This window comes from Dipodomys ordii, unplaced genomic scaffold (assembly GCF_000151885.1).
Source record: "Dipodomys ordii isolate 6190 unplaced genomic scaffold, Dord_2.0 Scaffold14, whole genome shotgun sequence".
In the NCBI taxonomy this organism is placed as follows: Eukaryota; Metazoa; Chordata; class Mammalia; order Rodentia; family Heteromyidae; genus Dipodomys; species Dipodomys ordii.
Genome location: NW_012267230.1, coordinates 4,461,088 through 4,485,744, shown reverse-complemented (window position 1 = coordinate 4,485,744; position 24,657 = coordinate 4,461,088). Strand labels below are relative to the sequence as shown.

At 53.6% G+C, this 24,657-nt stretch overlaps 1 protein-coding gene across 1 annotated transcript in view; it reads right to left on the bottom strand.

Moving 5' to 3' along the window:
- Kiaa0556 (KIAA0556 ortholog) overlaps window positions 1-24,657 on the bottom strand; it is a 116,467-nt gene that overhangs the window by 38,945 nt on the left and 52,865 nt on the right. The window contains exons 5-8 of the mRNA XM_013011138.1: window positions 24,546-24,643; window positions 18,151-18,282; window positions 7,933-8,203; window positions 6,291-6,422 (exon numbers count right to left, since the gene is read on the bottom strand). Of these exons, the coding sequence (XP_012866592.1) occupies window positions 6,291-6,422; window positions 7,933-8,203; window positions 18,151-18,282; window positions 24,546-24,643 (633 nt within the window). The remainder of the gene's footprint in view (window positions 1-6,290; window positions 6,423-7,932; window positions 8,204-18,150; window positions 18,283-24,545; window positions 24,644-24,657) is intronic.

The following is a 24,657-nucleotide window of genomic DNA, read 5'->3' as shown; positions in this document are numbered from 1 at the left end:
CCGGAGCACTTGTAAGCATGTAAAACACACATCTGCCTGGAGCAGCTGTACCCGGGCACGGCGGCCCCCACAGAAGACAGCGGTGCCCAGCACCCTTGGCACTGCTCTAGTGAGAGAAGGAAGAAGGGAGGGAGGGGGGAAGGAGGGGGGAAGGAGGGAGGGAGGCTCGGTGGCGCCAGGATGAGCAGAATGTGAAATTCATGAGCTCCTCTCCATTTCCCACGCATCACAACTGATCAAACCAGCTCCCCAACAGAGCAACAAGCTGACCCTGGCCTTTATTCCCCCCTGTCTGGCTGATTTGCAGGGTGAGGGGCCTTTCTCCAGGGTGGGGGTACAGAGGTCCACAGCTGGGCAGAGAGACAGTGGCCCTGAGATGACCGGGGAAGCCCTGGGCGCCAGAGGGGCGGGGGACGCGCTGTCCTTGGCCACGGGCCCTGCACTCAGCCCTTCTCAGCGAGGACCATGGACAAGCCACCTCCCCTGTCAGCATCTTTCTTGTGTGTGTGCCAGGCCGGCAGCGGCCCTGGGGGTGGGGGGGGGCTGCGTGTGCTGAGTTATAATATGCTAAGATGATGTGCTTCCAAATGAAATCACCCTTTCTCGGAGTGAAGGTCAGCTCTGCGGCTCAGGCCCCGTGCTGTCCCCCCCTCTCCCGGAATCCCAGAAACAACCCCCCCCTTCCTTCACACATGGTCCACCCCACATGGCCATTCCCCGCCCCCCGCCCCCCCCCCTGCAGCGCCTGTTCCTGCAAGGCGGCCTGTTAACTCTTTCTGACACCCTCATACCTCACCCGGGGGCGGGCGCCAGGGAAAGCGGATTGATTTTCCCCGCAGATGGGCACAATGGCCGATTTATGCACGCGGTGAATTTGAGCCACCAGCTACCGCCAAATTGCACATTTTAATTTATCCCCGACTGCTCTTTTCTGGTTGTGAAGCATCCCTCTTCTCATAACTGCACTGTGCTTTGCTTTCCTGGTGCTGGGCCTTCTCCTGTCTCACAGGCGAACAACAGGCTGATCGATCGGGCACATTTACCGTGAATGCAACACGGGGTCACTAAGAAGATGAGGTCACAAACCCACGGGGTGAGCCGCCCCTCTCCCAAGCTGTGACTGCCAAAGCTCCAATTCAGAGTCCCAGAGTCCCCCCCCCGGACCCCCCCACCACCCCAGAGGTCAAAACGGCCTATGTGAAATCTAAGTGCTGGGGGGAAACCGCCTGTTGTATGTCTTTTATACTTTTCTTTTTTTGGAGGGCGTGTGTGTGTGTGTGTGTGTGTGTGTGTGTGTGTGTGTGTGTGTGCTTTATTGGGGTGTGAACTCAGAGCCTCATACTTGCTAAGCAACCACAAGCTTCAAAAAACAAAAATGAAAACGAAATCCAAAAAACTGGGATAAAATGAGGTTCCTGACATCTCCCGAAAAGCTGCCTGAAACTGGGCAGGGTAGCGCATGCCTGTAGTCCCAGCCCTGGGAAGGCTGAGGCAGGATTGGGAGTTTTCGGGCCAGCTCGCTAGGGAACTGTCACCGTGGAGTCCGGTGTGAGGTTAACAAGGCCCATGGGGTGGCGCAGCCCCACTGTGGGCACAGGCCCTGCCCATCATGGGCAGGTGGCTGGCTTACTTGGCTTGTCATTGTTTGGTGTCTGTGCAGGCAGGTGTCTGTTAACCCTGACCTATGAAGCCAAGAGCAGCAGGAGCGGCTGGGGCTGCTCTGATCCCCACACCGTGGGTGCTTCTTTGCCATGGTGACCAGGGAGCTCATGGGCCATCTTCCCATAGGAAGGGATCGTCCTTTTCCCTCTGGGAAAGCCTCTCGGGCCACGGCCATGGAGGCGATGTCCGGCTGACAGTGGAGGGACCTGCGGCTCCCCAAGCATTTCAGGGTCAGAAAAGTCAGGGAGTTTGTGAGGTGCTGAAGATGCACGTCACACCCCACTTCCAGGCCCACTGAGTCGGAAGGCGTGGGGCTTCGATCCCGTCCTTGGTGTTTTCCTTGGCTTTGCTGATAATTCTCATGCAGGTCCAAATCTGAGAACCACCGGCCTTGAAGCAGCCTCCCAGCAATACTGCGCGTGCACCTGGATCCCACCATGCCTGAGGCTGCATCGACAGCGCGGGGACTTCTGCGGTCCTGAGTGATCCGTGTCCTCTGTGACCTGAGCCCATTCGAATTTCCATCACCAGCTGCTAGTGGACATTGACCGGTGCATTGGGAGACACTGGGTTTTGAGAGCATGCTGGCTGCGCTGCAGGAATTCTGATTCTGCCGCTGAGGGCCTAATTCCACTTCGCCACGCCACGAGTGTGCCTCTGTACCTAAGGATGGCAGCTTCCGGTCCATCATTCCCCGACAACCCCGAGTGCAGGCCTTCTGCATCACATCCGGCCATCCCTCTCCCCTCCCGCACGGCGCGGCCCCTCCCCGGAAGGAAGTTGCTCCAAAGGCTTGGGGACAAAGACTGGGCACCACAGGACATTGGATCTCGAGAGAGGACCGGGGATGGTGACATTCCCCTCCTCCCCTGCCCCAGGGAAAGTTGAGATCACGGTTCTGAGAAAGTAAAGGCGTCGAAGACTCTGAGGGGACCCCCTCAGGGGATAGGGTCCCCTCCTCGTGGAGTGGGGGGGGGTGAACTCAACCAGATGCCAGATCCTCTGAGATTTGCCTAAGTACTAAATAAGAGGACCCCCATGAGCTGACGGGGGGGGGGGAGGCGTCCCGAGTTCCAGGCCTCACTACTCACTCTCTTACACCTAAAAGTCTGAACCCTCCTCCCCCTACCTCATCGTCTTCCTCCTCTCCCTTTTCCTCCTCCTTGGAAGCCAGAGGCACAAGGCGGCTCTCCCGGTCAGAAGTCCAGGTTGGGGGCTTATACTAACCCGTCAATAGCTAAGAGGCTTTCCCCCAGTTTCCCCAGGCCTCCCCTCTCCTCCCGACTCTTCCTGTCTGGCTCTGGAGCAGGAGTCCAGCCTTCAGAGGAGGAGTCGGAGGAGGAGTCGGTGACTTTCTCTCCCCGACTTTGGCTCCTGTGGTGAAGCTCTCTGCTTCTTACCCTGTGTTCCACATTCTTCAATTCTTTACTGGATTGAGACAGTGAACCTGAGCCCTAGACGGTACCCATGGAGAGAAAGAGAGACAGAGACAGAGAGAGACAGAGAGATGGAGTGATAGTGAGGGTCACACACACTTCACAGACACCAGTGGGGCTGCTGAGCAAGGGGGTGAGGGGGAAGAACTCTTTGGAAAGTGCAGGTGACAGGTAACACTTGTGGAATGGCAGGTGGTCTCATTCACACGAATCCTTCTTTGGAGCGCAAGAAGGAAACCTAAACCAAATACTACCCAACTCTGGCAGCAAGGTGTTAAAAAGGAAACAGGCCAGGTGCCAGCGGCTCACGCCTGTGATCCTAGCTCACTCAGGAGGCTGAGACCTGAGGATCGCAGTTTGAAGCCAGCCCTGCCAGGAAAGTCCATGAGACTCTCATCTCTAATAAACCACCAGAAAAGCACAAGTGGCACTGTGGCTCCAAGTGGTAGAGTGCTAGCTAGCCTTGAGTCAAAGAGCTCAGGGTCAGCGCCTAGGCCCTGAGTTCAAGCCCCACAATCGGGGGGAAGGGGGGAGCGGGGGGTGGAGGGGGGGAGGCAATAGGCAGGCAGTGGAGGGGACAGGAGCAGGCAGGAGAGGAGAACCAGCACCTGACACCTCCCAGTTTCAGGGATTCTGGTGATGGTAGTTGTAGAGCTGGGAAATGAAGCAGACTTTGTCACAATCTCTGGGGTGAGGGGCACACGACGGTAATAATATAATAATGATGATGATGACGATGATAATAATAATTACAACGATGGAATGAAAACTCCTGGCAATGCATTTAAGTTGGGAGGGGGAACTGGGAGCTGTCTGGGAGACGGTAAATTTGTGAATCCCAAGGAGACTCCAATAAGCCCAACAGGCATGGTGTAGTCTCTGGTGACGACTAAAGGAATAATACAAGAATGCATAACTAACGAGGAATAAGCCAGGGCCACTGGTGCAGAAGGAGGCAGGCAAGGGGGGGGGCAGGGGGGAAGTGAACCAGGCGGGACGAACGCAAAGCAGACAGGAAGACAGTGGATGCACATGCAGAGAGAGATGGGCAATTACATTAAACGTAAATGGACTAAATGCTCCCGTGCAAAGCACACAGATTGTCAGAGGAGAAAAATAAAAGCCATTAGGCGCGGCTCACACAGTGACAGGCCTTAACAGAGAGAGATGAGAACTTCGCTTGATGTGAAAGTGAAAAGACGGGGGAAAACGAAGTAGTACCAAGGAGAGCTGAGCTGCTCTGCCTCAAATAGTACTAAGGCGGAAGCCATTCCAAAGCAGACTACACTCACGGAAGAGGGGAGGCGCCATGTGCCAGGTCTGATTGTGAGGGCATCAAACCCCACAGCCCTTCCCCCAGTACCAAGCAGGGTATGAGCAGCCCCCCACCCCAGCCCCCCATCTGCCCAGAGGAGAGTGCGGGCGGAGCTGTTCTCAGACATCTCAGGGCCCCAGTCCTCCAGGGCCTGGACCATCTCGGCTCCCTCCACACCGTGTCCCAACTTCAACTCACACTTCCCTCCAAGCCAGACCCCTGACCCCAGGGAAACCCGGCCATGACCTGATTCTCCACCCTGGAGGGGCAAGGTTGCCCCTAGCCGAAGGAGACACTGCATCTACTGCCCAGCCTTCAAGGAAGGTCCAGGAGAGTCTCCAATTAACTATTTAAAAGCTGGGAGTGGAGCTATGGCTCACGTGGTAGAGTGCTAGCTTTGAGTGAAAAAGCTCAGGGCTAGAGCTCAGGCCCTGAGTTCAAGTCCCAGGACTGGAACAAAAATAAAAGGAAAAATAAAAACCAAACAGACATTTCCTTTCAGGGCCTCTCCGCTCCCTCCCAGTGTGATCAGAAAGACAGTGAGCGGTGGGTGGTTCATCCCTTCACCCCAAGTCACTCCTACCTTGCTGTGGCTTTTGTTTTTGTCGGTCTTGGGGCTTGAACTCTGGGCCTGATTGCTGTCCCTCAGCTCTTCAGCTCAAGGCTAGCACTCTACCAACTTGAGCCACAGCGCCACTTCCAGTTTCCTGAGTGGTTTATTGGAGATAAGAGTCTCATGGACTTTCTTGCCCAGGCTGGCTTTGAGCCACAATCCTCAGATCTCAGCCTCCTGAGCAGCTAGGATGACAGGCATAAGCCACTAACACCCGGCAATGTTCTTCTTTTTTTCTTTTTTGTCAGTTGTGGGGCCTGAACTCTGGGCCTGGGCGCTGTCCCTCAGCTCTTCAGCTCAAGGCTAGGGCTCTAACACTTGAGCCACACCGCCACTTGCTATTTGCTATGGGTTTTTTTTTTTTTTTTGTCGGTCGTGGGGCTTGAACTCTGGCTCAAGGCGAGCGCTCTACCACTTGAGCTACAGCGCCACTTCCGGTTTTCTGGTGGTTTATTGGAGATAGGAGTCTCACGGTCTCTCCTGCCTGGGCTGGCTTTGAACCGCGATCCTCAGATCTCAGCCTCCTGAGTAGCTAGGATTACAGGCGTGAGCCACCAGCGCCCGGCTTTGCTATGGGTTTTGATCCACTCTTGGCACAGGGATTTGAGACCCCAGAGATGTCCACATCCTTGTGTGTCCCCTCTCCCCCCCGCCCCCCGCCGAGCCCTCCTACCCAAAGGTGAGTGAACACCTACACCTCTGTGACCTGCCAAGGTCATGACCTTGATCCACCTCCTCCCAGGCACCAGCCTGCTGCTTAATTGGTCTCACCAGGCACGGGCTCACAGGGACTGACTGAACCACCCTGCCGGGCTGAGACCCACAAGCCCTGTCCATGCACAGATCCCACCTCCAGGACTGGCTGCCTTCCTGTCTCCTTGGTTAGTGACAGACTCAGGACCTGCCCCAGAGACCCCAGTGGCTGAGCCCTGGCTCTCCTGCCCCAGCCCAGAGGCTCCCCTCACCTGCCAGCTGGCCCTTCCGTCTCAGACTGGCACTAACCAGCGGAGAGAGGAGTACTCTGACATACTACAATCACCTGGATCCAACTGTACCTGAAGGCCTTCCCACAATCTCCTTCTCTTTATACATCCCATCCCCTGCGTTCTTGGTTTTGTTTCTCTGGAGTGATACACTGGCTGAGGGCAACTCGGCCCTAGTGAAGAGGGTAAGGAAGCCAGGCCAAGGAAGTGGGGCCTCCCACCACGGCACCCCATAGTGAGTCCCCAGCCCCAGATCAGCCTCCCTCCACAACCATTCTTACTAGAGCTTGGCCTCTCCTGGTTGGTGAACACAGTGGGGGACTGTGCATTCCCGCTGGGCTCAGGTTTGCCAGGAACAAAGACCTCCGCATTGTCTTTCCGCTTGGCAGACAGATTCCTTTCCCTTTTATTACCTGGAGGGGAGGGGGAGAAGGAGACAATTGTTTACGTGTTAACCACTTGACTATTGTTCCTTCAGTCATTCATTCATTCAACAAACACTTACTGCCCTACTCCATCAGTCCATCTGTATCAGGGGCCTGGAATCCAGATTAGGGGAAAACTGAAGACCGTTGGATGGGTTTGCCTGCTGTGCCCCACGAGACAGTAAATAAAAATAAATGCCATCTGCAAGTGGATGCGTGGTTCAAGTGGTAGCGTACCAGTCTTGAGTGAAAAAATCAAGCGAGAATGCAGGGCCCTGAGTTCAAGTCCCAGTACTAGCACAAAAATCCACAAATGAAATGAATGACATAGTCTAGAACACACCAAGGTGTTCATTTTTTGTACCTTTCTAAATAGGGGCAAGTGTTAGAATGGGTGGATTACAATCTGGTGGGCTAAATGGGGGGCGGGGTGCCACTCTGAGGAGCAGGGTAACCCAGGGCATCTGATTTTTATTTTTTTAGCAGTCCTGGGGCTTGAACTCAGAGCCTGGGCACTGTCCCTGAGCTTCTTTTGCTCAAGGATAGCACTTAACCACTTGAGCCACAGCGCCACTTATGGCTTTTTCTGTGTATGTGGTTCTGAGGAATGGAACCCAGGGCTTCATGCATGCTAGGCAATCACTCTACCACTAAGCCACCTTCCCAGCTCAACTCAGAGCATCTGAAAGCACAGAGCAGAGTCAGATGGATTTGCTGCCTCTAGGCTCTCCCAGCCCAGCTGTGTCCAGAAGACTGTGATTTGAGATATGCCCAGGCAAAAAAAAAAAAAAGTCCACGAGACCTCATCTTAACCAATAAAAAGCTGGGCCTGGTGGTGTGTGCCTGTCATCCCAACCACACCGGAGGTGTGAGCAGGAGGACCCTGCTCAAAGCCACTCCAGGCAAAAAGTGAGACCTTATTTGAGAAAGAACCAGAACACGGAGGACTTTTGTGCCCTTTATGGCTCAAGTGGCAGAGCACCTTCTGAGCAAGCACCAGGCCCCAAGTTTGAACCTTGGGTGCCACCAGCGTCTAGCCCTGATGCAGCCTTGAGAGGTGGGCCTGGGGCTTTGGCTGGAACCGGGGAGGGTAGGGAAGGGAAACAGAGTCCCTTTGTGATGGGGTCCCACAGCCACCACCTCCCGTTGAGGCCTCTCGGTGTTTGGATCTGATGCCAAGGAAAGCAGAGGCGGTGGGCAAGAAAGGAGGGGAGGGGAGGGGAGGGGAGGGGAGTCTGGAGTGTCAGATACCAAGGCCAATCAACAGCCCTTGTAGCATCAACCACCCTGCATTTGCCAACTGGCAACAGAGGTGGCACTGGGCAGCCCTGCAGGCCCTGGCACAAGATCGCCACCTGAAATTTCAGGGCCGCTGGGAAGCCTCTAGGTCTCATGATCACAGACGCCTGGTGGACCCCTGTCCCTGACCAGACCTGACGCTGGAACACCCCCCAACCCCCCCCCACACACACACATTAACCACACAGCCGGAGCTCACTTATGGAGGGCGGGTTCGATTCCAGCACCACCAGTGTCTCGGCCCTGGGAAGCCATCCTTCCAGCTCCTGGTCCTCCAGATGGACTTCGGGGGCAGGGTCCCCACTGGACAGAGGGACATCATCTCCAGGCCAAGCCACGGGCTCTGGATCCTCAGGCTCCGTCTCTGAAGAAAGGACCTCTTCTTCGATCGAGTCGCCCTCATCGCTGGAGCGATCCTCGAGCTGCTGTGGGGGATCCAAGCCGCAGGCTTCCAGGCTTTTCCTCAGCTCCTGCCAAAGCCAAGGAGAGAGATGAAGCCTAACATATGATGCTTGATGGAAGAAAAAAAAAATTGATTTGAAAGTACATGAACGGAAAACCGATTCCCCACCAAAGGCACATTTAATGATGAAAAACATCTCAACCCATGAGCTGTCGTGTCTTTGAAGATGAGCAAGGGCAGGGCCGGGAAACGGGCTCAGCTCCGTGGGGGAGTGGCGGTGATGTGATAATTACCATATTTGCATCTCCAAGATGTCTCTGTGTGTGCGCATACGTGTGTATGCATGCCCAAGTGCACGTGTGTGTCCACAGGTGTGTCTGGGTATATATATGCATGTGTATGTGTGTGTGGCTACATATGCTTCGTGCATGTGTGTGTGTGTGTGTGTGTGTGCCTGTGGTTGTGGGCATGCAACTGTGCACAGGCATACACAAGCAGGCACAAATATACATTTGTGGGTGAGTACATGCATGTGTGAGTTTACATATATATATATATATTTATCTCTGTGTGTGTGTGTGAGAGAGAGAGAGAGAGAAACTGCATGTACGTATGTGAGAGACATTCTGGCTCTTGGGCTGTGAACACAGACAGTGGAGTCAGTCGCCTGCCAAGATTTTTCTGACTGAGTGAATCTGAAACAGGCCTGAGAGTGTGCAGGCCCGACAGGCCCCAGACCACATTTTGAATATGAAATCCCAAAGAAGCCAGGCACCACTGGCTCACACCTATAATTCTAGCTACTCAGGAGGCTGAGAACTGAAAAATCGCAGTTCAAAGCCAGCCCATCCCAAGACACTGTGATCTCCAATTTTCACCTTCACAAGGCAAATTGTCATTATCTAGGTCTACAAAGTTTGTGAATTCTATGAGCTTTGACAATACAGCAATTTCTTCCCAGCTGGGTGATACGTACATTTCTTTCCTTTTGCTTAGTGTTAGCTGTTCCCTCTGTCCCTCTCATTCCCTCCCTCCCATCGCTGCCCTTGAGTTGCTTAGTTCATTTCTATCAACATCCAGTAGAGTTGATGGACCCCTCTGTTGTATTTTTCTCCCTGGTTAGTGTCTTCTTTACAAAGGAAAAGAATCTACTGGCTCACACAAGGTGAGTGAGACTTTGGGAAGAGAGGCCCTGGAGATGCTCACGTGACAGAAAGCCATCTGTTCCAAGGGCAGAGGAGAAGAGCTGGGCAAAGAAGCAATGAGAGAGAGAGAGAGACAGAAAGAGAGAGAGAGATACAGAGACAGAGACAGAGAGAGAAACAGAGACAGAGACAGAGAGAGAAACAGAGACAGAGAGACAGAGAAACAGAAGCAGACAGACAGTTCTGTCTGCAAAGAGAAGGACCAGGAGTTGGTGGCTTTGAAACCAGTGCACCCCCCACTTCAAAGGGGCCCCACGCTGTGGGACCCACGGGGTGCTTGGATGTCATCTTCCAGAAATTTCTCTGAAAACTGACTTCAGAAGGTTTGCTTTGAAACCTTGTTCTACGCCGTGTCAGTGTTTCAAACTCTAAGTGCACATCGTCTCCACGTTGAAAACCCTCTGTGGGCGGGGGCGGGGGGGGGAGGCAGGTGGCTGGCCGAGATGCCACCTGTCCTCCCCCCCCCCTCCACCTCCACATGGAGAGTGAGAACAAGGCTTAAGGAAATTGCTAGAAGAACTGCTCCTGAAAAGCAGCCTAAGCAGAGGCTGGATGGACAGGCGCTGCCTACCTGTCATCTGGGCTGCTGCAGGGCCCAGAACGGGCGATCAGCAAAAGCCAGGTGATCAGCAAAAGCCAGGTGATCAGCAAAAGCCAGGTGTTTGCGATAGCAGCTGTGCCATCCATTCTGAGACAGCCACCGAGTGCCAGCCTCTGTCACAACGGACAGAGGGCCTCGAACTACAGGATGAGCGCCATGGCTAGCTGGCTAATTTTATTCTTATACTGGGGACTTGGGGGCTGAGCTTGCCAGGCAGGTGCTCTACCAGTTGAGCCACTCCACCAGCGCTGCTCACCCAAGGCCGAAGCTGTCATATGGGCACCAGGGTAGGAGTTGGGGGGAGAAGCCCCCACCCCTGGAGGAGGGGCCGAGCCCCCCACCTACCCCGGGATAGGAAGAGGTCATGGGATTCCCCCCTCATGCAGAGTCAAGCAAGCAACTGAGACTCACCAAACACCCCAGGAAATCATCACCCTGAAATGTAGGCACCAAATGTAACTGATTTAATTACAAGACAACTAATACCCAGTGAAAGAGAGTTTAGTAGAAGACAACTTGAGCACACAGAAAATGAACACCCTAGGGACACAGGAGAGTCTATGACCTGTGGAAAAGGAACAGGAAAACTTTGTAGCGTGAACATTTGTACAAAAATAAATTAAGTAGCAGAGAGAGCCACAGGGTACGCAAACTGATTCTAATAAGGGCATAGTACGAAAGAAACAAATTATTTTAAAGACAAAAAGTCTGAAGGAAAAGCTAAGAGATGTAAAGTAGAGCTCCTGTCCAATAGGAGGATAAACAGAGATGAGAACAGAAAATAATAAGAATAACAAATGAAAGGTTTCCAGGGTTAAAGAAAGACCCAAGACTAAAAAGGTTCACCTACTCTCTTATCTCTTTTTCTGTTTGGTTTGGCGATATGGCTTTGCTATGGAACACTGGGTGGCCCTGACCTGACCATGTAGCCCTGGCTGGACTTGAACTTAAAATTCTCCTACCTCAGCCTTCTGAGTGCTAGGATTACAGGTATGTGCCACCATGCCCGGCTGCCACCGATTTTTTAAAATTGGAATAAATGATACTGAGAGTGATACATTCATATCGGTAAAAGGTACACGCCATGGGAAAAGGATCATGACACTGCTATGCACAGAATGATGGAGATTTCAAACACACAGAGCAAAGCTAGAAAAATAAAAGGGAAATATAAGTTCCCAGAAATCAATCTACCCAAACAGAGAAAAAAGAAAAAAAGAAGTACAGACCTATTCCAGAAGTCACTAATGAGCATTTCCCAGCCAGACTCATTAAAAATGCAAATCCTGCCAAACTCTGGCAGGATTATGTCTGTAATCCTAGCTACTCTAGAGGCTGTGATCCAGAGGATCAAGGTATGAAGCTGGCCTGGGCAGAAAATTCTAGGAAACTGCATGTCCAAAAAAATCAGCAAGAAGTCAGGCTATAAATGGTAGAGCACCAGCAAGTCAAATGAGCTAGAGGCCCAGAGTTAAAACCCTAGTTTTAACTGGGGGGGGGGGGGGAGCGGGGAGGGGAAGAAATGTAAAGTCCTTCCTATCTCCTCCAGATCTAGTTCTGCACCTTGGGGTGTGATATGAAAATCTGCACTTTTTTTTTTTTCTTTTTGGCCTATCATGGGGCTTGAACTCAAGGCCTCAGCGCTGTCCCTGAGTTTCTGTGCTCAAGGCTAGTGCTCTACCTCTTTTGAGCCACAGTTCCACTTCTGGCTTTTTTGGTGGCTAATTGGAGATAAGAGTCTCTCACAGATTTTCCTTCCCAAGTTGACCTCGAACCACGATCCTCTGATCTCAGCCTCCTGAGCTGCAGCCTCCTGCTAGCTAGGACTACAGGTGTGAGCCACCAGTGCCTAGCAGGATTTGCATACTTAATAAGCAGAGCAGATGATTCTGATACAGGTTTAACAAGTTGAAGCCTGGCATGATGGATCACACCTGTAATCCCAGCTATGTGGGAAAGAGAGATTGGGAGGATCATAGTTTCAGAAGACCTTGGACATAAAATTGTTAGTGAGACGTCACCTCCATCAATGAGCTGAGCATGGTGGTGCACAATCTGTAATCCTAGCTATGCAGGAGGCTGCAGGTAGGAAGATCACAGGCCGGACCTGGTCAGGCAAAACCATGAAACCTAAGATGGAAATTAACTAAAGCACAAAAGGGCTGAAGGTATGGCTCAAGTAACAGAGCACCTGCCTAGCCAGCCCTGAGTTCAAACCCCAGCACTGCCAAAATGAAAACAGGACTGGCCCGGCACTGGTGGCTCACACCTGTAATTCTAGCTACTCAGGAGGCTCAGATCTGGGGCTGGGAAGGTGGCTCAGTGGTAGAGCACTTGCCTTGCATGCATGAGGCCCTGGGTTCGATTCCTCAGCACCCCAAAAAGAAAAAAGCCGGAAGTGGCGCTGTGGCTCAAGTGGTAGAGCGCTAGCTTTGAGCTGAAGAGCTGAGGGACAGCGCCCAGGCCCAGAGTTCAGGCCCCACAACTGACAAAAAAAAAAGCCAGAAGTGGGCCTGTGGCTCAAGGGGTAGAATGCTCCTCTTGAGTAAAAAGGCTCAGGGATAGTGCCCAGGCCCTGAGTTTAAGCCCCAGGACTGGTCTCTCCTCTCTCCCTCCCAGGCTGGGCTGAGGCCAAGTGAGGACTTGCTTCTGTCCTGCCCCGATCATGGATGTCAATATTCTTCAAACTAAACACCGAATGCCAGAAACCCTAGCGTCTCGGCCATTGCGTGCAAGTGCACACAAACTCTTTGGCAGCTTACTTGTCCTGACTCACGGTTGGGAAAACACTGATCCTGCAAATTACAATTTAGTGATGTGCTGAATGAAGGGGTGGCCAGGAGCCTTGCCTACCTCTTAGGCTGCCCTCCCCTGGGTACCCCCCACCTGCCTCAGCCCCCCCCAGCCCCCCCAGCCCCCTCCTCAGCCCACCTTCAACCCACCCCTTCCCTCCCTCATTCACATAATCCAGCCATTGTTCCTTTACTTGGATTGTAGCGGTGGAGAGCAAGATTCAACCCCGGCAGCCTAGTGACATACACAAAGTCTGGGGGTGACGGAGACCCCATCAGTTACGCACGCCCTCTGTTCCCATGGTGTGTGTGACGTAGGAACAGGGCTTTCTAGTATAACTCTTCCCAGCGGGAAGAGAAAATATTGAATACTGAATCCATTCTTCCTCCTTCCTCCTCCTCCTCCTCCTTCTCCTTCCTCCTCCTCCTCCTCCTCCTCTTCTCTTTGGTACTGGGGCTTGAACTCAGGGCCTTGCACACTCACTTGGCTTTTTCGCTCCAGGCTAGTGCTCGACCACTTGAGCCTCACCTCCACTTTTGGCGTTTTGGTGGTTAACTGAACATAAGAGTCTCAGGAACTTTCCTGCCCAGGCTGGCTTCAAATCTCAATCCTCAGCCCTGAGCCTCCTGAGTAGCTAGGATTACAGGCATGAGCTACCAGTGCCAGCCAGCCCCCCTCTTCTAGTGGGATGAGGAAACAGGCGCTAAAGGCTGGTGGCTTCCCCCCAGTCCTTTGTGGAAAGGCCCAGCAACCACTCCTGGTTTAGCGGACCTCAGCCACTCTTGCAACTCCCGCCACAGGCCGGCAAGCCCCAGCCTCTTCAGAAGAGGGGATGTAAGTATTTGTAGGGCTGAGGATCGAACCCATGGCCTCACTGTCCGTGCTACATTCCTGGTCCAGAATACGGAATATAAAACACCATGGGCAAGAGCAGTTTCCTACTCAAAATGAAACAGAGCAAGGATGAGGTGAGCAGAGCGAGGGGTGGGGGGATGCGCCCCCCCCCTCGCATAGGAGCTGACCCCGCCCAGGAGTCGCTGTGTGGAACCCCCCCCCCCAGGGGCCGTGCTCCTCTCCCTCCCTCCCAGCATGCAACCTGGGTTTTCATATCCTAACATGAAACCTTTCCTGCCTACCTCTATCTTCCCAAGTTTTGGGTCTTCTCTCTCAAATCTGACAAAGTAGGAAAAAACCACAGCTAAAGGGTTTATGTATTCATTTGCATTTATATAGTAATGTCTTTATAGATCACAACACAAATCCAATTTCTAGCTCTCAAAATTTCACCTCCTTAGTAAAAAATCCCTTTCTATGATAAACTAAGTGAATAGATGTAGATATATTATCTCTATCTCTCTATGTATCCATTCCTTTATCTATTTTCGGTGCTGGGGATTGAGCCCTGGGCCTTGGGAGCTGCACCTTGGGCAGATTATCTCAGCTTCTCCTGAGACCTGCCCCTGCCCCGCCCCAGGCTGCAGAATATCTCTAACTCCCTAAGAATGTCTGTGTCCCCCACTCCTTTTGTATACCCTTTAATTCACCCCATCTCTTTCTTACGTCTTACAACCGTGTCATCTCCCTTTTCATTGTGGTTTTTGCTTCTGAAACTTCACTGAAGCCAGGTATGGTGGCACACACCTGTAATCCCAACACTCCAGAGACAGAGGCTGGAGGATCTCAAGCTCAAGGCCAGGTCGGACTACATAGTGAGATCCTGTCTCATACAAATAGAAAGTCCTTTGTGGGGGTGGGGGGGGTGTCAATAAATCGATAGAAGATAGAAAATAAAACATGTTGAAGTCTATGGGACATCAGTGTAAACTTGCAATCTACCTGAATCTGTATCTCACGACTACGATTATATTGGTGTCTTGCAGACTGAGACCGCTTCACTATTGATACTTAATACGGCGCATGCTCCAAGGACAGCAGCTATGACTGGGAGACGACCCGTTGGTGGAACTGTCTAGTTGTAAAATGGCTCAAAACCCTAGGGTTTTCGGCAAGGAAAAATCCCTCATGTTTATGATGGTCCCAACTCCAATGCACTCTTGTCTTCCCATCTTTTCCTCCTCTTTCCCTTCTCCGCCTCGGCTCCTCACCCCAGGGCCTTTGCATCTGCCCCAGCTCCCTTTGTCTAGGGCACTTTGTACCACATAGCTGCCACCTTCCCTCTTGTAAGGTCTACTTAACCATGGCCTCTGCAAGGGGAACCCCACATCTGCTGCCCATGAGAAATAGCAGCCGCTGACCCTCTCCCTCCAGCCCTTACTCTGCAGTATCCAGAAGCCCTCTCACCTCCCCCAAAGTATACTATCTCCTGCTTTATCCTCAGCATCTGGTTCTGAAGTGTGGACCATACCTGTCCATGGAAACAGCAGTGGTCCTGTAAAAGGATGGACCCCTAAGGCTGGGGAGGTGGCTCAGTGGTAGAGTGCTTGCCTCGCATGCATGAGGCCCTGGGTTTGATTCCTCAACACCACAAAAACAGAAGAGGCTGGAAGTGGCACTGTGGCTCAAGTGGTAGAGTGCTAGCCTTGAACTGAAGAGCTAAGGGACAGCGCCCAGGCCCAGAGTTCAAACCCCACGACCAACAACAAAAAAAAGATGGTACCCCTAGCTAGGAGCTGGTACCTGTAAGCCTAGCTACTTGGAGGCTGAGATCTGAAGATCTTGGTTCAAAGTCAATCCAGACAGAAAAGTCTATGAGAGTCTCATCTCCAATTAACCAGCAAAATGCCAAAGTGGACCTGTGGGTCAAGTGGTAGAGTGCCAACCTTGAGTGCAAAAGCTAAGGGGTAATGCCCAGGCCCTCAGTTAAAGCCCCAGGACCAGCACTCAAAAACAAACAAACAAACATGTGGACTCCAAAATTTCACGTTTGCAAAGAATCCCCCATCCCCAATTCAGACTGTTGCACAGACATCCTGATTGGCTAAGGTGATTCAGATGGTCACAAAGGCATCCTGATTGGTTAAGGTGATTCAGATGGTCACACAGGCATCCTAATTGGCTAAGGTGATTCAGATGGTCACACAGGTATCCTGATTGGCTAAGGTGACGCAGATGGTCACACAGGCATCCTGATTGGCTAATGCCAGCCTGCAGTTCACACCTGTGATGTGTGGTCTTTGAACTTGGAGCAACCAGGAAATGTCCTTTCACCGGGGATGGGAGGAAGGGAGAGGCTGGTCAGTTTCAACAGTGAAGGTCAGGTTTACCCAGGCACCTTTCTCTATTCTTGGCCTGTTCAGCTCTGGTAATGCGACTGCCTTTGCGGGGAAAGCTGGCATTGCCATTTCCCTCTCTCTTTTTGCAGGAAAATAACTCGAAGGGGAAATTGAGTGTGAAGCCTTGGGGAGAGCCCCTCAAGATGGGGAGAGAAGGGAGAGACAGAGAAACAATCAGGCGCTCGCGGTGGAGGAAATGAACCGCGCTGGAACCAGCAGCAGCTACGCTGGCCCTGGGCACGGGCAGGGAAGCTAATGGCTCTTAAAAGCTTGTGAGGGACGTGGCTGCCTGGTGTTGGAGGAGCTGGGCAGCCTGGGCAGGAAGAATTAAGTGTTCATTGAATGACGTGCCGGGTGCCTGATCAAAGGCAAACTAGCAGAGCCCCTGACTTGAAGGACATCCACACACACACACACACACACACACACACACACACACACACACAGGGACACAGTGGAGGAACTGAACATGGCTGCAATCCAGCTAAAAGAAAGGAGAGGGTTTGTTTGGTAATGACAGCTCCAGCAGAGTCCTCCTTAGCAGATGTAAAAGTGAATGAGTGGCACGGTAGTACATGCCTGTAATCCCGCTAATTCCCGAGATGGAGACTGGAGGGCTGTCAGTTTGAGGCCAGCCTGTGTTACACAGAGATCCTGACTCAATAACAAACAAAGCAAGCAAACAAAAGCAAGCTCTCTGGGTATGTGAAAGGCAATAAGACCTACCATTTTACCCAGTGTTCATTCTCTCCTGTGGATGGGGTTTGGTTCACTGAAAGCAAGCATTACCAGTGCACTGGCGGATAATATTGTAACCAGTATGTGAGGCACAGACACCCTTGCTCCTGACCTTCCCCCCTTGTGAGTAAAATGCACCCCAGAAAGGGACGAACGAGGCCTTGGATCGCACCTGCTCCTCCTTCCCGAGACACTGCCGTCTCATGAAGCAGTTTTCTGGCCAGAAGCCATGGTCAGGACCTCTGCCCTGTAGGCTCTGAGATCGAGGCTGGAACAAGGGCGGAGGAACTTAGCAACTTGACCTTTGACCTGTTACTTCTCAAGAATTTTGCCTAGCTGGGCACCGACGACTCACACCTGTCATCCGTGATACTCAGGAGGCTGAGATCTAAGGATCAGGGTTCAAAGCCAGCCGGGGTAATAAAGTCCAGGAGACTCTTTTATTCACCTAACCACCAAAAAGCTGGAAGTAGAGGTGTGGCTCAGGTGGTAGAGTGCCAGCCTTAAGCAAAAAAAAAAAAAAGCTGAGACAGAACCCAGTCCCTGAGTTCAAGCCCTGGTATAGGTACAGAAAGAAAAAGAAAAAGAAAGAACTTTGCTTTATTCAGAAATGGAGTTGATACAATCATTCCTTTTTAATAACAAAAGCAATACCCAGCTGGGTGCCGGTGGCTCACACCTGTAATCCTAGCTACTCAGGAGGCTGAGATCTGAGGATCACGGTTCAAAGCCAGCCCAGGCAGGAAAGTCTGTGAGACTCTTCAATAAACCACTCAGAAAACCAGAAGTGGTGCTGTGGCTCAAGTGGTAGAGCGATAGCCTTGAGCTGAAGAGCTGAGGGACAGCACCCAGGCTCAGAGTTCAAGCCCCATGACCACCACCACCAACAACAACAAAAAACCAATACTCTGGGGGGGGGGGGGGGATCGGGTAGGGGGAGGTGGGGGGGGTAGATGGGAAGAGATGGGAAGGGGAAACAAAGAGGAGGCAACAATGTTTGATAAGAAATGTACTCATTATCTTGCCCATGTAATTGTAACTCCTCGGTATGATATTCTCACAATTAAAAAAAAAAAAAAAGCAATACCCTTATCAGCAAGCCCAGCTGCGTATGCATGCTTCTCGCCTGGCATCCACTGTGCTCAGCCTCACCTCAACCTCATTCTCTTTGTTCACGCCATGCCTGCACCCTGATCTGTGAACAAGTCAGCCCTCTGCAAAGGGCTGTTCCTTCTGCCTGGGATGCTTTCCCATGAATCCGTGCCACAATGCCCCTTCTTGTCCACCAGGCTTCTCCCTGACTAGGACAGCAGGTGCCTGGCACAGGCTCCGCTCTCTTCACATCAGGATTGAGAGATGAGCCGTGAAGGGTGGGTGAGGGGCAGCGTGGGTCAGGGCTGGCAAGGGCCCCCGGAGGGCCACAGCGCCCTGCAGCGGCTCCTACCTGTGGATGGTCCCCTGAAGCCTCATTGGCGTCGCCAGCCATTTCCCCACAGGGCTCAAAGTCTTCCAAGTAGTCCACAGGAGGCTCGATGTGGAGGCGCGAGCCGGCTTCTGTTCTGATCTGCACGGATTTCTGCACACAAGAGAGAGATTGGGGATGTCGGGCAGGGTGGAGGTGCCCACCTTCCCACCTGATCACAGTTTTGTGGTCCCGGCCGCCCCAGGTAGCTTGCCAGCCTCCTGCAGCGACTCCCAGGTCTTTACTTTCCCTCTTTAGACTTGCACATATTAGAATTTTTTTTTTTGGTCGGTCATGGGGCTTGAACTTTGGGCTTGTCTGCTGTCCCTCAGCTCTTCAGTTCAAGGCGAACAATGCTCTACCACTTGCGCCACAGCACCACCTCCAGTTGTCTGAGTGGTTTATTAAGGATAAGAGTCTCACAGACGTTCCTGCCTGTGCTGGCTTTGAACCTCGATCCTCAGATCTCAGCCTCCTGAGTAGCTAGGCGTAAGCCATCGGTGCCTGGCTAACATATCAGAATTTCTACAAGTGTTAAACATGGCACACACACACACACACACACACACACACACACACACACACACACACACACACAAATGCCCTGTTGACCGAACTGATCCCAGATTTGGGCAACCCTGGCCTGCACATACACACACTGGATATCCTACATCGTGCACAGCAGGGGACAAGTCTGGGAGGTTCTGGAGGCGCTCTTCTCCCTAGCGTTCCCAATCCGTGTCTGGGAAACACAGGCATAGGCCTAGGCGGTGGTGGCAGGCCACCCCCCACTTCTCTCCATGATCCCTTCTCTAGTGTCCACTTTCCAGTTGGCCCAGTCTTTGTGGAGAACTTCAGAGTGGCGTTCTCACCAAAGGATACGGCGCCAGGCCACGGACACGGGAGGAAAAGCCCGTGGAGAGGCCACTTCGCCGTGCCCTGCCGGCTCTTCTCGCTGCCTTGCTACTCTGCTTGCTCTTAAGTGTTTGAGTGGGGTCCACACAAGGAAACAGCAAGGAACCCTACCGCTGGAGTTCACCATGAGCCCTGGGTTTCCACGCCCGGCTCCTCCCCTCCCCAGCTGGGACAGTGGCAGAGAGATGGAAGAGGCAAGTGGCAGACTGCTGGGCGTAGCCCAGGAAGAGCCTGAATCCTCACGCCCAGCCCTTCGGGGGGGCAGGTTCTGACCAGGGCCCACAGACAAGCTGCGCTGGCCTCCCCTAGAACCCTGAGAGGTGAAGGAATCTGGTCCCACCTCCGCTCTTCATCATTGGCCAGCACACTTCACTTGCCTGTCTAGCATGTAGTCCCTGGTGTCAGGAACGACACCCTGGTCCCATTTTGGGAAACCCTCCCGCCTGCCTCTAGTCCTCAAGTCCTTGTGGTTCAGGGGAACTGAGTTGCTGCCAGGGAGAGATGGAGCGTGTGACCCAGGCGGGCCAATCAGAGCATGAGGCCCACCCCTGGCCCGCCATGATTGGATGAATGTTCTAGGGTGGCAGAAGAGATGCAGGAGCAGGAGACAGAGGTGCTGGGGAATTGTGGTGGCCACGTGGCCCCCCTGGACACACAACGCGTGCAGCTGAGAAGAGAGTGAGCCCTGTTGCACGGTTTGGGTTCCCAGGCGAGCTGAGCCTGGCTGTAAGCTAACAAGTGGGAGGACTGGGGTGAATGGGCTCTGCTGGCCTTTGAATTGAATCTCAGAACGTCTGAAGGGCTCCAGCCTGGCACAGGGGAGCCCCCAGGTACAGCGCTCTCCTGCAGTCCGCAGCAGCACAACGCTCATCTCACCAAGACCTCCAAGATGCCAACACGGGGCCTCTCACGGGGGGTCAAGCAAGGCCTTCCCCAGCACACGGTACCCACAGAGGAAGATGATGAAGCCACGGGGCACCACGCGAATGCGGGCACCAAAGCACTGGTAATGCTGAGTGGGTGTCCACCCGCCCAAGAGGGGAATAAATAGGCCCGCCATCTGGCCTGCTCGCCCGCCCCCAGGCCCAGGGAGCCTCCTCTGCCCCCCCCCCGCAGGGAGGAGATGGAGAGCAGCCCCGCCCATACCAAGGCTGGCAGGTTCCAGCCCAGCCCCCAGCCCCGCACAGCACAGCACGGCTCCCTGCCTCCCACCTGCCCGCCCTTACACGGGAGGGCGGCTGCCTCTCACTTGGCTCCTTTTTTTGTTTTGTTTCTTAACCAGGAGTGGGTGTCCCAGAGCGGTGCTCTTTCCATGCCCAGACCTGGGAAGACCTCCCCTCCAGCTGGATTTCAACTCCACGTTGTCACCTGCCAGCCCCCAGCCAGCTGATTTCATCGGCAGCCTACACTCCGCCCCGTCCACGCACGGCCAGAGTTATTTGTGTGTATCTGCCACCTCCCTCGGCAAAGGAGGCTACGGGCGGGCGTGCATCGCTCCCCCAGAATGCACGAGCCGCCTCGGCTGGCCGGGCCGGGTGTGCGCTGCGTCTCTGGCTCCCTCTAGAGGTGGGTGAGCTCTGCTGGTTTCTGCAAAGGAAGGCGAGGGGTGGGGGGGAGCAGCCTGGCCTTCCTGAAGGGCTCTCCCTGGACGGGTGAGGAGGAGGATGCAGAGGGGACCCCCCTGCTGCACAGACCCACTGCTCAGGCCACCCAGGAAGCAGCTGCGTGGGGTGAGGGGGAGCTGAGCCCCAGCTTTCATAGGTAGTGAGCCTGCTGTGGGCTTCTTTCGGGATGGCTTCGGCCCACGGTCAACCGAGAGCAGGCCAATCCCTTCACCGCCGATTTAATGCTGAGAGCCCGTGACGTTCATCAAACCTGACAGCATTTTGGTAAACGGCGGCTCTGTTGATTAGGCCGCTGTCCACCCAAGTATTACAAGGCTGAGGAAGCCATAAATCTTAATCCACTGATGGCGGCACAAAGATCTAAGGGCCAGGAGTGGGGGGAGGAGGGGGACAGTAGGAACAGACGCTGTAGATCTATCACCAGCAACCGCCCCACGGCCGAGGCGGGCGGCACAGGCGCCCAGCGTCCACCACCAACGGCCACCAGACCCCCAAGACAGACAGTTTAGGAGGGGTGGGTGGGGTCATGACATCTGTCACCCACGAATGGGTGGCTCTGTGATACCCTGGCCGAAGGAACTTCCATCCTGTGTGCCTGCGGCAGCCCCTTCCCCTTGAACTGGGGGTGCTGTACCCCCAAACTTCTGCCTGCTTGCTGGGCAGGATGGTGACCCCACAGGAAGAGGAAGATGGATTGTGTGGGGTCAGAGGACATGGCTGTGTCATTCAGGAGGTTTCTGACCAAAGAAGGGGGGAGATGTAAGTGGGGGGCAGGGAAAAGGATGAGGACAAGACTTTCTTCCTGTGTACCCCAGGGAGCCAGAGGTCTGTCTGAATGGACTTAGGACTTAATTCCACTGCGTGGGGCCAAAGGACACCATCTTGCCCCTTTCCATTGTGAGAGTAATGGCAGTGTCGCTGACACGGTCTACGCACTTGACCAGCAACTGAGAATCACAGTTCTCATGGTGGCCCCCACTGAGGGCAGGCTGCACGAGGGGCCCTGGTCAAGCGCAGCCACACAGAGGCATGTGTGGGCACCTCCTCCAGGCTGGCTGCCACAACCCAGGCCCAGAGTTATGTAACAAGGGGAACTCAGAAGCTGGGCGCTGGCGGCTCACACCTGTAATCGTAGCTGCTCAGGAGGCTGAAATCTGAGGATCCTGGTTCAAAGCCAGACCAAGCAGGATTGTGCTAGCCTTGAGCACAGAGAGGCTTAGGGTCAGTGCTCAGGCCCAGAGTTCAAGCCTCAGGACCAGGGGAAAAAAAAAAAAAGCTCAGGAACAGTGTATAGGACCTGACTTCAAGAAACCCCAGGAGGGGGCTGGGAAGGTGGCTCAGTGGTAGAGCAGTTGTCTTGCATGCATGAGGCCCTGGGTTCGATTCCTCAGCACCACATAAGCAAAAAGAAAGAAAGAAAGAAACCCCAGGAGTTACACAAAGAAAATGGGGTGCGGAGGGAGGCTGAGAGATTCAAAATTCTTTTTTTTTTTTGGGTCCAGTTGTGGGGGCTGAACTCTGGGCCTGGGCGCTGTCCCTCAGCTCTTCAGCTCAAGGCTAGCACTCTACCACTGAGCCACCTTCCCAGCCCTTCAAAATTCTCTTAGTGCACTTCAGCCTGAGCCAACACTGAGGGAGTGAGGCCAGGTTTGGATGGGGATGGGTCCAGACAGGTGGGACCAGCCCCCAACCCCAATCCACTTCACACCAGGCTGCCTGTTTGGCTGAGGCTGAGAAGAAAAGCACTAATTTGCTGATTTTTGGTGGTGGTGATCATGAGGCTTGAACCCAGAGCCTGAGCTCTTTTGCTCAAGGCTAGCACTCTACTACTTCGAGAGACAGCTTCACTTCCTGATTTCTGGTGGTTCACTGGAGAAGTCTCATGGACTTTCCTGCCTGGGCTGGCTTTGAACCACAATCCTCAGATCTGAACTCTTGAGTAGGTAGGATTAAAGACATAAGCCACTGGCATCTGGTGCTGATTTCCTTTCCTTCCTTCCTTTCTTTCTCTTTTCTGGGGATGAACTCAGAACCTGGGCATTGTCCCTGATCCTCTCTGTGCTCAAGACTAGTGCTATACCACTTGAGCCGCAGCTCCACTTTCTGGTTTTCTGGTGGTTCACTGGAGATAAGAGTCTCACAGACCTTTCTGCCCTGGCTTGCTTCAAACCGTGATCCTCAAGATCTCATCCTCCTGAGTAGCTAGGATTACAGGCGTGAACCACCGGCACCTGGCAATGACAAGGTTTTGGGTTGTTTTTTTTGTTGTTGTTGTTGTTCTTTGTTTTCCAACGTTAGAGATTGAAGCTGATTTCTTTTATGGTTCAGGCTCTGGGTGCAAATTTGGTTCCACCCAGTACATGCATCCCAGCCGCAGTGAGGGCGGAAAAGCAGGAGGGCCAGGGGGGAGATGGTGGGCTTGTCAAGATGTCCCACAGGTACTAAGGTCTTCCTTGGAATGCCTGAGCTCCATCTTCCCGACTGTCCTGGGCAGCGGCTCTCCTGGCAGGCCACAGCCAAGCAGCCTTGCTCCCTGGACATTGTACCTGGATGCCCAGCTCCACACTCACGCCTTACCGCCAGCCCAAGCACTGTCTCTGAATGGTCTCAGTTGTTAGGCACCGAGTGACCCCTGACTGACGGGACTACAGAAGGGCAATGAGCACACGGGGCTTTGGGAAGCTAGGAAATTAGCCATGATTAGGTCCTGCAAAGTGCAGAACCCCAGGAGAGACTGGGAGGGGATGCTAATTAATCTTAGGCTGAGTCTCTTCAATTGTGTGGACTCTGAGACCAGCCGCTTAAAGCAGAGACAGAAATGTAATTCTTGATCACAGAAGACATCAAAACAACCCAGAGATGTGTCTGTGGGAGCTGGGGAGGAAGGCCTCGTGAATGAGAGAGGAGCAGAGGCGGCCAAAGGCAGGTGCTCTTCCTGTCCCTCTGTTCATCATGATGCCCGGGCCCCTCAGACATCCCTGAGTGCCAGCCTCAGTTCAAATCCCAGCCTTCCCTGCTTTCCTGAGGAGCCCTGGGGCCCCCGCCTCTCTGGCCTCGACTTCCCCAGCAGCACAATGAGGACTCATGGTGATCCCTGGATTCCTGCAATGGCAGGCTGGGCCCATCAGGCTCACAAGGGCTCTACCAGCTGTGCCGAGGCCTGGGCCAAGGTGATAGACCCAGCTTCTGATCCTGCTAGCCACAGGTTCAATGACCATGGTCAAAACAACCCCTAGCTGGGCACCGGTGGCCCACGCCTGTAATCCCAGCTACTCAGGAGGCTGAGATCTGAGGATCGTGGTTCAAAGCCAGCCCGGGCAGGAAAGTCTGTGAGACTCTTATCTTCAATAAACCACCAGAAAACCGGAAGTGGTGCTGTGGCTCAAGTGGTAGAGCACTTGCCTTGAGCTGAAGAGCTCAGGGACAGAGCGCAGGTCCAGAGTTCAAGCCCCATGGGCAACAACAACAACAAAAAAAGAGCAGCTCACATCTGACCCCCTTCCTTCCCCTGAGGGGCCGCCATCCTCAGCTTCAGCCAAAGCCTGCACACTGTAGCCTTGGCAGCTAAGACCAGCGCTGGCACATAGTAGGTGTTCATTTAACACCTGCTGGAGGGGTGAGTCAGCCCACAGAGGCTGTGAGTCTGCCCCTTCGTGACTCTCCAGTGGGGTCAGGCTGGCTCTGGGTCCCCCGAGCAGCCGCACATACACAGAGGGCATCATGGTGGCCCAGGGACGCTCCACTCTCCACCCCCAGCCTACCCTGGCTCGTGTTCTGTTTCCCACATTCTAAAGCTTAAGCCAGGGCCATGCCTGACTCTGTCCTGAGTGTCCAGACCTGGTGCCATCCTCGGCGCTGGACCTTGCTGGGCGCCGTCCTCGAATTGCGTCTTAACATCTCTTCTGCTTCTCCAAACAAGGGTCTTCGTCCATAATCTACGAGCAGAATG